Source organism: Orcinus orca, chromosome 1 (assembly GCF_937001465.1).
Source record: "Orcinus orca chromosome 1, mOrcOrc1.1, whole genome shotgun sequence".
Classification (NCBI taxonomy): Eukaryota; Metazoa; Chordata; class Mammalia; order Artiodactyla; family Delphinidae; genus Orcinus; species Orcinus orca.
In genome coordinates, this window is record NC_064559.1 from 168,738,574 (window position 1) to 168,751,689 (window position 13,116).

General features: G+C 37.3%; 1 protein-coding gene across 5 annotated transcripts in view; it reads right to left on the reverse strand.

Annotated features, from left to right (window-relative positions):
• Positions 1–649: 649 nt before the first annotated feature.
• The window catches only part of ZYG11B (zyg-11 family member B, cell cycle regulator), an 80,180-nt gene continuing 67,713 nt past the window's right edge, over positions 650–13,116 (reverse strand). For 4 of the 5 annotated variants that reach the window (XM_004273844.4, XM_033435500.2, XM_033435501.2 and 1 more), the window contains one exon: positions 650–5,548. In XM_004273844.4, coding sequence (XP_004273892.1) covers positions 5,358–5,548 — 191 coding nt within the window. In that variant the 3' untranslated portion in view covers positions 650–5,357. The remainder of the gene's footprint in view (positions 5,549–13,116) is intronic. The other variant, XM_033435502.2, reaches the window with a different exon arrangement.

Below are 13,116 nucleotides of genomic sequence, written 5' to 3' on the forward strand. Positions count from 1 at the left end.
TAAGCAATCTCATGCGATTATGCAATAATAGGGGGAGAGGGGGCCCATTGGATTGTAAATTTGGAAATAAGAATTGTAATGCAGAGTCTGTTACTGACTTGCTGTGTGATTTGGGCAAGGTCATTTTACCTATGACTTAGTCTCTTCAACTATAAAAATGACGTTTCTGAAACTAAAGTCACTAAGAATTCTTCCTGGTCATGGGGTTCTTATATTATACTTTGTTTTTTGGTAGCCTCCCTCACTAAATGCACTCATACAATATATATTATATCAGTTAATTATCTCAATAGTTGTGTGAATGACTGTCAACCTAGATATGCTCTCTAGGAAGTGTTCTTGGGCTGTCTGATGGGTGCCCAGTCTGGATTAGGTATAGTCTCTGTGGCTTTATAACAAGTACCATGGACTGGTCTGTAATACAATGTTATGTAGTATTTATCTGTTTATTTGACACTTCCTCTTCTCCACAAAACTGTTAAGTTCTCTGAAGGATTTATAAATTATGCAAGTTCCAACACATAAATAGTACCCACTGGCCTTTTCCAGAAAGCAACTGTTACAAACGGATGACCAAGGAATCTGAATCTTGAAGCATTAGTTTTAAATTTTAAAGCAAATGCCCAGAATAAATGTAGACAAGACACACTTTACATAAAATTTGTAACATTTATTTAGGCCAAAAAAAAAAAAATCCCCAAAACAAAAATCTGTATACACAACAGTAATACCTAAGTGATGTCCTGATTTAAAACACCATGATTCATGTACAGGACACTCCCATTCATCTGGCCACAGTAAGAACAGTGCCTTCAGTCCAGACAATTGACAGCCTTTGAAATGTATACACATTACACTTTCCAACGAATTTTTCATATCCTTTAAAAGGAGTTAAACTCTTCCATCAGAATTCAAGCAAAAGATAGCTTTTTCCATACTCACAAGTCAGTGAGAATTTGACAGCAGGAATTCTACAAAAGTCAGGGATTTAAAAATTTTATTCTTACAGATTATCTGAAAGTATAAATCTTGACATAACATCTTCCCATTTTTAAATGCTCTCAAGAATTTCCTGCTTTTATGAAAGTATGTCTCAGCTTTCATTAGCAAAGTAGTTTCTTGCTTCTAAGCTGATTAAAGTAAGCTTAAAAGAACCCAATTTGAACAATTTTCCAAAATAAGTTCAAAATTAAGCACATATTATTAATGAACTACATTTATGATTTCTCATAATTTGATAAATTTGGATTTTCTAAATATTCTCGATAACCATTCTATCTAGCTATGCAGTTAGGTTGTGCTGTCCAAAGGAGCTTTGCTTCATCCAGAGAAACGAGAAATAGCATTGATTTTCTTTACCCAAAAAAAATTGGGGGAGGGGAGAAACAGGCAGAGAAAGTTCTCTCTTAGGCTATCAATCAGTTAACATAAGAATGTCTTAGGTTAAGATTTGGAAACCAAAGAATGCATAATTAGGAGTGTACATGTCACACAAAATCTATGAAATACTAAAAAAAGATAAAGCAGTTACTCATTTAAAGCACACTCAGCAAAATTTCCTATCATACCGCTATTTTCATCACTGGATGAAGTCTGGATTTGCATTATTACTTAAATAAACAGTTCGTGAGTTAATACAAAAAATGAAAAATGTGTCAATACAAAGCAAATGGTAAAATTTAAATATCCAATATCCACACAATCATTTGAAACTGCTACAATGGATTTGAGAGGAAAACCATAAGTTTGCAAACCTCTCTGTAAGCTATCTCGGAACACTACTCTGAGGCCCTAGCCATATAAAGCCCCCAAATAAGTAACATACAGATGAAACTGCCCACGTCAGCCAACAGTATGATATTGCCTTTAACTTACACCTTCAGTTTAATAATACTGTTTATCTCAAGATAAAAGTTGCACAATAACCAAATAATGTAAACAGACCATTAGAGGGCAGGAGAGGGGTGGGTTTCAACATATACAACAAAGTAAGTTTATTTTCCTGGCTACTCATGACCTCTTTTCAACCTTGGGTATTGCTGCACCTTGTTCTATGGGGGGACAGGGTGGGGTGTCAGGCATTTTAAAGCACTAAGCCAAAACCACGGTTCATTAATCGATTCTACCCTAATTTAGCACATAATGAACCATAATAAAATATGTTTTCATCAAAATGTGCTCCAAAGGTCTAGATGATGGCCCAATACTATCTTGAGCATGGCATAATTTAAAATATAGCCAAATGAAAGTGACTGGGGAGAAAAAGGGCCAACTCAAAAGGTCCCACTAGCAAGATCAACTTCCTAGGCTGGATATACAGCACTGATATTTTAAAACATGAATCCTTGATTCTTTGGAAGCTTGCAAACAAAAGATATCATGAAATTAAATTCCCATAGTTGCTTTGTGGGATTCACCTCTACCTTGGGTAATTCACTTAAATTGACTAGTGCCACTAAACGGCATTTCTGTCCAAGGGTGAGGAGCGGCAATATTTAAGGTCAATTCCTGGATCTGTGAGTCTGATATGACTTTTTTAATTCTCAACTAAGATCAGTAACCACTGAGTCCTTGGCCAGAGAGTAAATTAACCCCTTATTACTACTTGATTTGATTTATGTTCCTTTTCAACTGCAAAAGGAAAAAATGATTTTTTAGAGTATAAAGAGAACAGCAAAACTTACTTGATGGAAAGAATGAGATACCCTAATTATTTTTGCTTTAATTTCAGACTGTTCTTGTTTTACTCAATAAATTTACACATGCATCCTTATAGTTTAAAAAGTCTAATTCCATTTCCCATTTCCTTTAGTAGATCTATTTCCTTTTTCCTTTAGTATATCTAAACCTTGCTGTTGCTTGTGGACTGATGTAGTGATAATTTGCAATATCTGAGCACACCAATGATTTGAGCAATGAGTGGTTCAACCCTAGTCTAAATTGTGCTTGAAACAGCACCTCTAAGTCACTGAAGAGGTAACCCTTGAAGGCACCAAGTTCTGTTACATTCTAGTGTACAAATGCAAACGGGAGGCCTAATAGATTCTTTCTGTAGAGACAGGCCAGTTACACCTCATAATTTCAATTTTTATATATATATACATGTATATATACATATACATATATACTGTATTATAGCCAGATTCAAGACCTTATAGACAATTCAGTGCCATAATTAGATACACAATTTTAAGAGCCATCCCAACCACAAAGGCACTAAATTTTTTATATATTTGGGATGTGCCTAATTATTTTGCTTTTAAGATTCAAAAGTATCTGGCCATTACCAGTGCTCAAAGTAGCAAATTTCAATTTCAATATATTTGAGTCTTCATCTATCAACAACTTATTCTGAGTAATGAAGGGATTTATTGTTTTCCATACATTTTTAGCCATTTTTGAAAACAATTCATAAAGACAAAAACCTAGGATTAGCCTAGAAGGAACATGTACTTTTGTCTTGAATAGGATACAATAGAAACGTGAAGCCAAACTTCTCAATTAGGCTTTTCCTTAACTACACAAGCTAGAAGACCTAGAAATGCTCTACATAGCTAGCGACTCCAAGCTTTTGTAGGCCATCCTATTTTCTACATTTTGCCTTAGATATTTAAAACCCAGAAAAAGGGGGAAAGTTTTAAAAGAATTTTCCATTTCCTCTGAAATAGAAATCATCTGTGAAAATTTATCTCACACCTATAAACATTCCTTAAACTGGTTAAGTCAGAATTAACCCATAATTTAATATGGTTTTTAATGATTGTAAATATCTATTTTCATTTAAGTTTTCACTCCTGTGAAGGAGTACCAAATAATTCAAGTATGACTACTGTGATAGTGGTATGAAATGTGTATGTCAAAAATATTATCAGCATACTAATAAGCCAGCTCCTTTCTAAATAAAAATGCTTCTGAATAATCACCATGATTTTAAACGTATTATTTAAAATCTCTATTGAAAACATTTTGGAATGTTTTCCAAATGAAAACATGCAGTCATCTAAGACTGTAGGTTAACTTTATTCACAAACTAAAATTTAAGGTGGATACTCTGGTTTCTCTTCAGATTGTATAAATCCTTTGCCTTTTTTTTTGTTTAATGAAAAATAACTCTCTTGGTGACTTGCTGCCTCCCAACTGCCATTATTGACAACTGATTCTTTACTGTAACAACTCTCTTAAAGGAAAGGCAACTGTCTAAAAAATAACCCATTACAAAATATTTCCTTTTATGCACTGCAACTAGAATCATTACATTTAACAATAGTCTAATTCTTCTTGTTTACTTTTGGCAGTGAGATGTGGATATCCTTCCCCAACATGAAAATATTAAGATACATGTAGTCTGAAACAAAAGAAATTAACTTCTCATGGCAAAATCTACTGTTGTTAATTGTATTTTAAGTGAGCAGGTAATACCATGTGTAGTCTCTATTCCACTGAACAAAATGACTTTGAAATAGAGGGAAAAGGATGGTCTGTTTGAGGAAGAGACGATTTTTGTAAAATTCACATTTTCACAACAATATGACATAAAGAAATTCAGACAGTTAATCTCTAACGCAGAATGCTGTAATATTTTAAACTGTGGTGTTTGGGGAAATATTTCTAGAGAGTAACCAGCAGTCTGTGTAGGAAGCAGCAGCCCATGCCTCCAGGAATAAATATGAAGAACAAGCTACTACGCAATGCCTCAGGAGAGGTGGGCCCCAGAAGATTAGCCAGTCCCAGTTTAAAAACTATATACCACAAGAGCAGACCTTTTCCCAGTTCCTAAACTCTATTTTCCCTTAGTAGTTTTTCTTTTCAATATATTTTCTGCCAGCCATCCGAGCACCAGCCAGTGAGTAGCTTTCACAAGGAGAGGACTCAGATTTCCATTCTTTCACACTAAGAAGGACATCTTATAAAAGATACACAGACAGAGAATAAAGGCATTTTATACAGAAGCAATATAAAATTTACAACTGAAGCAGTGCCAGAAATCAGGTTAACAGCTTATCTGAAGCTGCAAATTGAAGGGACTTTAAGATCAGAAAAGTCTGGCCTAAGGGTCCGTGCAAACTTCCTCATAAAACTGTAGAATTTTAAGCACAAGTAAGTTCAAACACTGAAGGATGTGGAAATTTTCCTAAAAGGCAATGATCAAGGAAGAGACTCTTCTCATCTGATAAGTTAAAAATCACAAGACAAATCAGAGACTGTTCACATGGGCAGTACTGTACATTATCAATCCCATACTCACTTTATGACTCTTGTTGTAGAAACCCCCAAAACATCAGAGAGGGTAAGATATTCCAAGTGAACCTATCACAAAAAGAATTTCTGTGATTCAATTATCCAATTACCTATAGCTATCAATTTAGTCTGGCCTGGGGCTGCTTTTTACAGGGAGGTGGTCTTCCATGGCGTACAATGTGTTTCTCTAAGCTGTCCAGGATGGCCACAGCAATCTGTTGGACATGAGGATCAGTCTGTTCATGTTCTTTGATGTTGTATAAATGCTGCAATCCTCCTTCCTCAATCAGCATGCTGCAATACCTTGAGGCTGAAAGAAAACAGGAGAAAGAGCTTTCCTTAAAAAACTTAATTTGTTTTTTTGTGGAATAATTTTTATTTTTTTGCTTAAATTTAAGCTGTTTTGTTATTGCTCACTAACATAAGTTAGAGCTTGAAAAACATCTCTGTAATGATGTTATGCCTACACTACAAGGCCCACACATAGATCATGATAATACACATACCATTATATATATTATATATAATATATATAAAAATCATAACCGTAAGACATAGACAATCTTCTTTGACCCCCAAATCATGAGTAAGATGGGTACTGTTACACTTTTATGCATTTCCTATGTTAAAGAAAAAATTTAGGGCTTCCCTTGGGGCGCAGTGGTTAAGAATCCGCCGGCCAATGCAGCGGACACGGGTTCGAACCCTGGTCCAGGAAGATCCCACATGCCGCGGAGCAACTAAGCCCGCGCACCACAACTACTGAGTCTGTGCTCTAGAGCCCGTGAGCCACAACTACTGAGCCCACTCGCCTAGTGCCTGTGCTCTGCAACAAGAGAAGCCACCACAACGAGAAGCCCGTGCACCACAATGAAGAGTAGCCCCCACTCGCTGCAACTAGAGAAAGCCTGTATGCAGCAACGAAGACCCAACGCAGCCAAAAATAAATAAATAAATAAATATTTAATAGCAGTCATATTGTACATGCAGTATTCATTATTTTTAAATATTTTTTTCCTTTTGCCTTTTTTTACACATACCTTTTAAAGTTTATTTTTTTAGTTTTAGTCATATTTAGTCATATATAAACTTTATAAAGTTTATTTTTTTAGTTTTAGTCATAAAGTCTAATTTACACACAATAAAACACACCTAATTTAATCTATAGTTTTATGAGTTTTGCCAAACGTATACACTTGTGTAACCACCAACACAATCAGGATATGGAATATTTTCAACAACTAAAAAGTTTCCTTGTGCACCTTTGAAGTCAATCTCCCCTGCACCCCTCAGGTAACCACTGTTCTAATTTCTGTGATATAGACTTTTGCCTACAACTTCATATAAATGGACAGCATGTAACCTTTTGTGTCTATCTACTTTTGCTCAGCATGATGTTTTCGAGATGTTTCCAAGTTGTTACCTGTATGTAATCTTTTTTTGTTGTTCTAAGCTGAGAAGTATTCCGCTGCATCGAATACGTCACGTGTTTTTGATGTTATTGTACTGATGGACATTTGTTGAATGTTCTCTCTCCCTGAGCATTTCATTACAATGACTAAAAATGCTATAATCATTCTTTCACAAGTTTTTTGGGAACTTTTCATTTCCTGGATCTTGAGAAAATACCTAAAATGATGGGCAAATGCTAAATGTATGTTTATTTTTATTTTTTTATTTTATTCTTGATTTTTATTTTATTTTTTTATACAGCAGGTTCTTATTAGTTGTCAATTTTATACACATCAGTGTATACATGTCAATCCCAATCTCCCAATTCATCGCACACCCATCCCCCACCACCACCACTTTCCCCCCTTGGTGTCCACACATTTGTTCTCTACATCTGTGTCTCAATTTCTGCCCTGCAAACCGGTTCATCTGTACCATTTTTCTAGGTTCCACACATATGCATTAATATACGATATTTGTTTTTCTCCTTCTGACTTACTTCACTCCGTATGACAGTCTCTAGATCCATCCATAAATGTATGTTTAACTTTATAAGAAATCACCAAATTGTTTTCTGAAATGGTTGTATAATTTTTCATTCCCATCAGCAATGAATGAGAAAGTTGCTTCATGTCCTCATCAACACTTGTCATTGTCCACCTTTTTGATTATAGGCAGCCTTCCTAGCAGGTGTAAAGTGGCTTACACCTCACTGTGGCTTTAATTTATATTTTCTAATAACTAATGATGCTGAACTTTTTTTTGGCCATCATGACAGTATCTTTATTTTTTTAAGTTTATTTATTTATTTTTTTGGCAACGCCCTGTGGCATGCGAGATCTTAAGTCCCCCGACCAGGGATCAGACCTGTGCCCCGTGCAGGGGAAGCATGGAGTCTCAACCACTGGACCACCAGGGAAGTTCTGAACTTCTTTTAATGCTTATTGGCCATTTGTATATTTTCTTTGAAGATCCTTTGCCAATTTTTAAACTGGGTTATTTTCTTTTTTACTATTGTGTTTATATATTCTGAAAACGAATCTCTCATCAGGTATATAATTTGCAAATATTTTCAACCGTTCTGGGAGTCGTCTTTTCACTTTCTTGATGGTGTCCTTTAAAGCACAACAGTTTTAAAATTTTTTATTAAATCCAATTAGACTAGTTTTCTTTTGTCACATGCTTTTGGTGTCCTATATAAGAAATCACTGCTTAATCCAACATCCTAAAGAGTTATACCTATGCTTTCTTTTAAAAGTTTTATATGCTTATGTATATTTAAATGTAGTTCTTATACTTAGGCCTGTAATCCATTTTTGAGTTAATTTTTGTATATGGTATGAGGTAAGGGTCACAGTTCTTTCTTTTACATGTGCCTACTCAGTTTTCCCAGCACCATTTCTTTAAAAACCTGTTCTTTCCCCACTGAATTGTCTTGGCACCCTTGTTAAAAATCAATTAACCCTAGATGCATGGTTATTTTTGGACTCTCAATTCTATTGCATTGATCTATACAACTATCCTAATGATGTTGAGCACCTTTTCATGTGCTTATTTGCCATCTGTAAATCTTTGGTGAAAAGTCTGTTCAACTCTTTTGTCCATTTTCTTGTATTCTTTTCTTATCATTAAGTTTTGAGAGTACATGGTATATTTTGATCACAAACGCTTTATCAGACATGTGATTTGAAAATTTTGACCCAGTATGTGCACTGACTTTTCATTTTCTTGATAATGTCTTTCAAAAAGCTGAAATCCTTAAGTTTGATTTGTTCATGTCCAATTTAGCAGGTTTTTCTTTTTCTTTTTTTTTTTTGCTGCTCCGTGTGGCTTGCGGGATCTTAGTTCCCCAACCAGGGATTGAACCCGCGTGCCCTACAGTGGAAGTGTGGAGTCTTAACCACTGGACTGCCAGGGAAGTCCCTAGTTTTTTCTTTTGTAGATCATACTTTGTGCATATTTAAGAATTTGATCTCAACAGATGCAGAAAAAGCTTTCAACAAAATTCAACACCCATTTATGACAAAAACCCTCCAGAAAGTAGGCATAGAGGGAACTTACCTCAACATAACAAAGGCCATATATTACAAACCCACAGCCAACATCATTCTCAATGGTGATAAACTGAAACCATTTCCACTAAGATCAGGAAGAAGACAAGGTTGCCCACTCTCACCACTATTACTCAACATAGTTTTGGAAGTTTTAGCCACAGCAATCAGAGAAGAAAAAGAAATAACAGGAATCCAAATCAGAAAAGAAGAAGTAAAACTGTCACTGTTTGCACATGACATGATACTATACATAGAGAATCCTAAACATGCTACCAGAAAACTACTAGAGCTAATCAATGAATTTGGTAAAGCAGCAGGATACAAAATTAATGCACAGAAATCTCTTGCATTCCTATACACTAATGATGAAAAATCTGAAAGAGAAATTAAGGAAACACTCCCATTTACCATTGCAACAAAAAGAATAAAATACCTAGGAATAAACCTACCTAAGGAGACAAAAGACCTGTATCCAGAAATCTGTAAGACTGATGAAAGAAATTAAAGATGACACAAACAGATGGAGAGATATACCATGTTCTTGGATTGGAAGAATCAACATTGTGAAAATGACTCTACTACCCAAAGCATTCTACAGATTCAATGCAATCCCTATCAAACTACCAATGGCAATTTTCACAGAACTAGAACAAAAATTTTCACAATTTGTATAGAAACACAAAAGACCCCGAATAGCCAAAGCAATCCTGAGAAAGAAAAACAGAGCTGGAGGAATCAGGCTCCTGAACTTCAGACTATACTGCAAAGCCACAGTAATCAAGACACTATGGTACTGGCACAAAAACAGAAATATAGATCAATGGAACAGGATAGAAAGCCCAGAGAGAAACCCACACACCCATGGTCACCTTATCTTTGATAAAGGAGGCAAGGAAATACAATGGAGAAAAGACAGTCTCTTCAATAAGTGGTGCTGGGAAAACTGGACAGCTACATGTAAAAGAATGAAACTAGAACACTCCCTAACACCATACACAAAAATAAACTCAAAATGGATTAAAGACATAAATGTAAGGCCAGATACTATAAAACTCTTAGAGTAAAAAATAGGCAGAACACTCTAAGACACAAATTACAGCAAGATCCTTTTTGACCCACCTCCTAGAGAAATGGAAGTAAAAACAAAAAAAAAACAAATGGAACCTAATGAAACTTAAAAGCTTTTGCACAGCAAAGGAAACCATAAACAAGACGAAAAGACAACCCTCAGAATGGGAGAAAACATTTGCAAACAAAGCAACTGACAAAGGGTTAATCTCCAAAATATACAAGCAGCTCATGCAGCTCAGTATCAAAAAAAAAAAAACAACCCAATCCAAAAATGGGCAGAAGATCTAAATAGACATTTCTCCAAAGAAGATATACAGATTGCCAACAAACACATGAAAGGATGCTCAACATCACTAATCATTAGAGAAATACAAATCAAAACTACAATGAGGGGGCTTCCCTGGTGGCGCAGTGGTTTAGAGTCCGCCTGCCGATGCAGGGGACATGGGTTCGTGCCCTGGTCCGGGAGGACCCCACATGCCGCGGAGTGGCTGGGTCCGTGAGCCATGGCCGCTGAGCCTGTGCGTCCGGAGCCTGTGCTCCGCAACAGGAGAGGCCACAGCAGTGAGAAGCCCGCGTACTGCAAAAAAAAACAAAACAAAAAAAAACTACAATGAGGTATCACCTCCCACCAGTCAGAATGGCCATCATCAAAAAATCTACAAACAGTAAATGCTGGAAAGGGTGTGGAGTAAAGGGAACCCTCTTGCACTGTTGGTGGCAATGTAAATTGATACAGCCACTATGGAGAACAGTATGGAGGTTCCTTAAAAAACTAAAATTAGAACTACCATACGACCCAGCAATCCCACTACTGGGCATGTGCCCTGAGAAAATCATAATTCAAAAAGAGTCATGTACCACAATGCTCACTGCAGCTCTATTTACAATAGCCAGGACATGGAAGCAACCTAAGTGTCCATCGACAGATGAATGGATAAAGAAGATGTGGCACATATATACAATGGAATATTACTCAGCCATAAAAAGAAATGAAACTGAGTTATTTGTAGTGAGGTGGATGGACCCAGAGACTGTTATACAGAGTGAAGTAAGTCAGAAAGAAAAACAAATACCATATGCTAAGACATATATATGGAATCTAAAAAAAAAAAAGTGGTTCTGAATAACCTAGGGGCAGGACAGGATAAAGACGCAGACATAGAGAATGGACTTGAGGACATGGGGAGGGGGAAGGGTAAGCTGGGACGAAGTGAGAGAGTGGCATGGACATATATACACTACCAAATGTAAAAAAGATAGCTGGTGGGAAGCAGCTGCATAGCACAGGGATATCAGCTCCATGCTTTGTGCCATGTCCATCTAGAGGGGTGAGATAGGTAGGTTAGGAGGGAGACGCAAGAGGGAGGAGATATAGGGATATATGTATATCTATAGCTGACTCACTTTGTTATACAGCAGAAACTAACACACCATTGTAAAGCAATTATACTCCAATACAGATGTTAAAAAAAAAAAATCTGCCTAAGACAAGGTTACAAATATTTTGTCACATTTTCTTGTAGAAACTTTTAATAGTTTTTGGTTTCATATTTAGACTTATGATCCATTAAAAGTTAAATTTTAAAAAATTAATTATTTATTTTGGCTGTGCCAGGTCTTAGGTGTGGCATGTAGGATCTTTGTTGTGGAATGAGGGATCTTTAGTTGTGGCATGTGGGCTTCTTAGTTGTGGTGTGTGGATTCTTACTTGAAGCATGCATGCAGGATCTAGTTCTCCAACCAGGGAGCAAACCTGGGCCCCCTGCACTGGGAGCTTGGAGTCTCAGCCAATGGATCACCAGGGAAGTCCCAAGAGTTAATTTTTTTGTACAAAGTATGAATCAAAGTTCTTTTTTTTTTTGCAGATAGAGATACACTTGATGCAGTACTGTTTGTTGCAAAGACTCTTATTTCTCCATTGAATTGCTTTGTACTTATATCAAAAACTAACTAACCAGGGGCTTCCCTGGTGGCACAGTGGTTGAGAGTCCGCCTGCCGATGCTGGGGACACGGGTTCGTGCCCCGGTCTGGGAAGATCCCACATGCCGCAGAGTGGCTGGGCCCATGAGCCATGGCCACTAGGCCTGCACGTCCAGAGCCTGTGCTCCGCAACGGGAGAGACCACGACAGTGAGAGGCCCGCGTACCGCCTAAAAAAAAAAAAAAAAAAAAAAAAAAAGCCAAAGTGTACAGAGAAAAAAAAACAAAAACCCTAATTAACCGTATGTGTATAGGTCTGTTTCTGTACTCTCTATTCTGGTTCTTTGAACATTCTTTGTTTATGCTTATGCCTGGACTTCCAATTGGTGTCTGAATTGAGGGCAGTTTTGTGGGACTGAGACCTTAACTTGTGGAATCTGACACTATCTCGAGGTAAATAGTGTCAGAATTGAACTAAATTTGTAGGACACCCAGTCAGTGTCAGCTGAGAAATGGAGAACTTTTAGGTGGGATGTGGAAAAAACACATATCAGAATTGGTGTCAGAAGTGGGATTTGCTATCTTGGTCCTGGCTTATGGAAACATGTGGTTAGGGAACAGAAAGGATAAAAAGGTGAGGGATAAGGAACCTCTGGTTTTTGGGTGGCTACTCCATGATGTGGAGTAGCAGCTGTGCTGCAATCAGTTACTAACAGTAAAAGTTACCAATGGAATTTATTTTTTTATTTATTTATGTTTTTAAGAGTTTTGTTAAATGTTTTTTATTTTTTTAATTTAATTTTATTTTTTTGCGGTACGGGGGCCTCTCCCGTTGCGGAGCACAGGCTCCGGACGCGCAGGCTCAGCGGCCATGGCTCACAGGCCCAGCCGCTCCACGGCATGTGGGATCTTCCCGGACCGGGGCACAAACCTGTGCCCCTGCATCGGCAGGTGGACTCTCAACCACTGCACCACCAGGGAAGCCCAATGTTTGTTTTTTTTAAAAAAAAATATTTATTTGGCTGCGCTGGGTCTTAGTTGCAGCAGGCATGCCCCTTAGTTGCGGCATGCAAACTCCCAGTTGCAGCATGCATGTGGGATCTAGTTGCCCAACCAGGGATCAAACCCGGGGCCCCTGCACTGGGAGCACGGAGTCTCAACCACTGCGCCACCAGGGAAGTCCCAACCAATGGAATTTAGAGATGACTCCAAACCTGACCTGCAATTGTTTTATCTAATCAAGGCAAAGATTGACAAAAGGCCAGGATTCCTTGGCTTGACTCCTTATTGGGGACTTAAAGCCTTTTGCACAAGAGTGGGTAACTTAGGAAGTGGAGAAGTTCCTGGTGAAATTCTGACGTGGGCTACAATTAGAGAG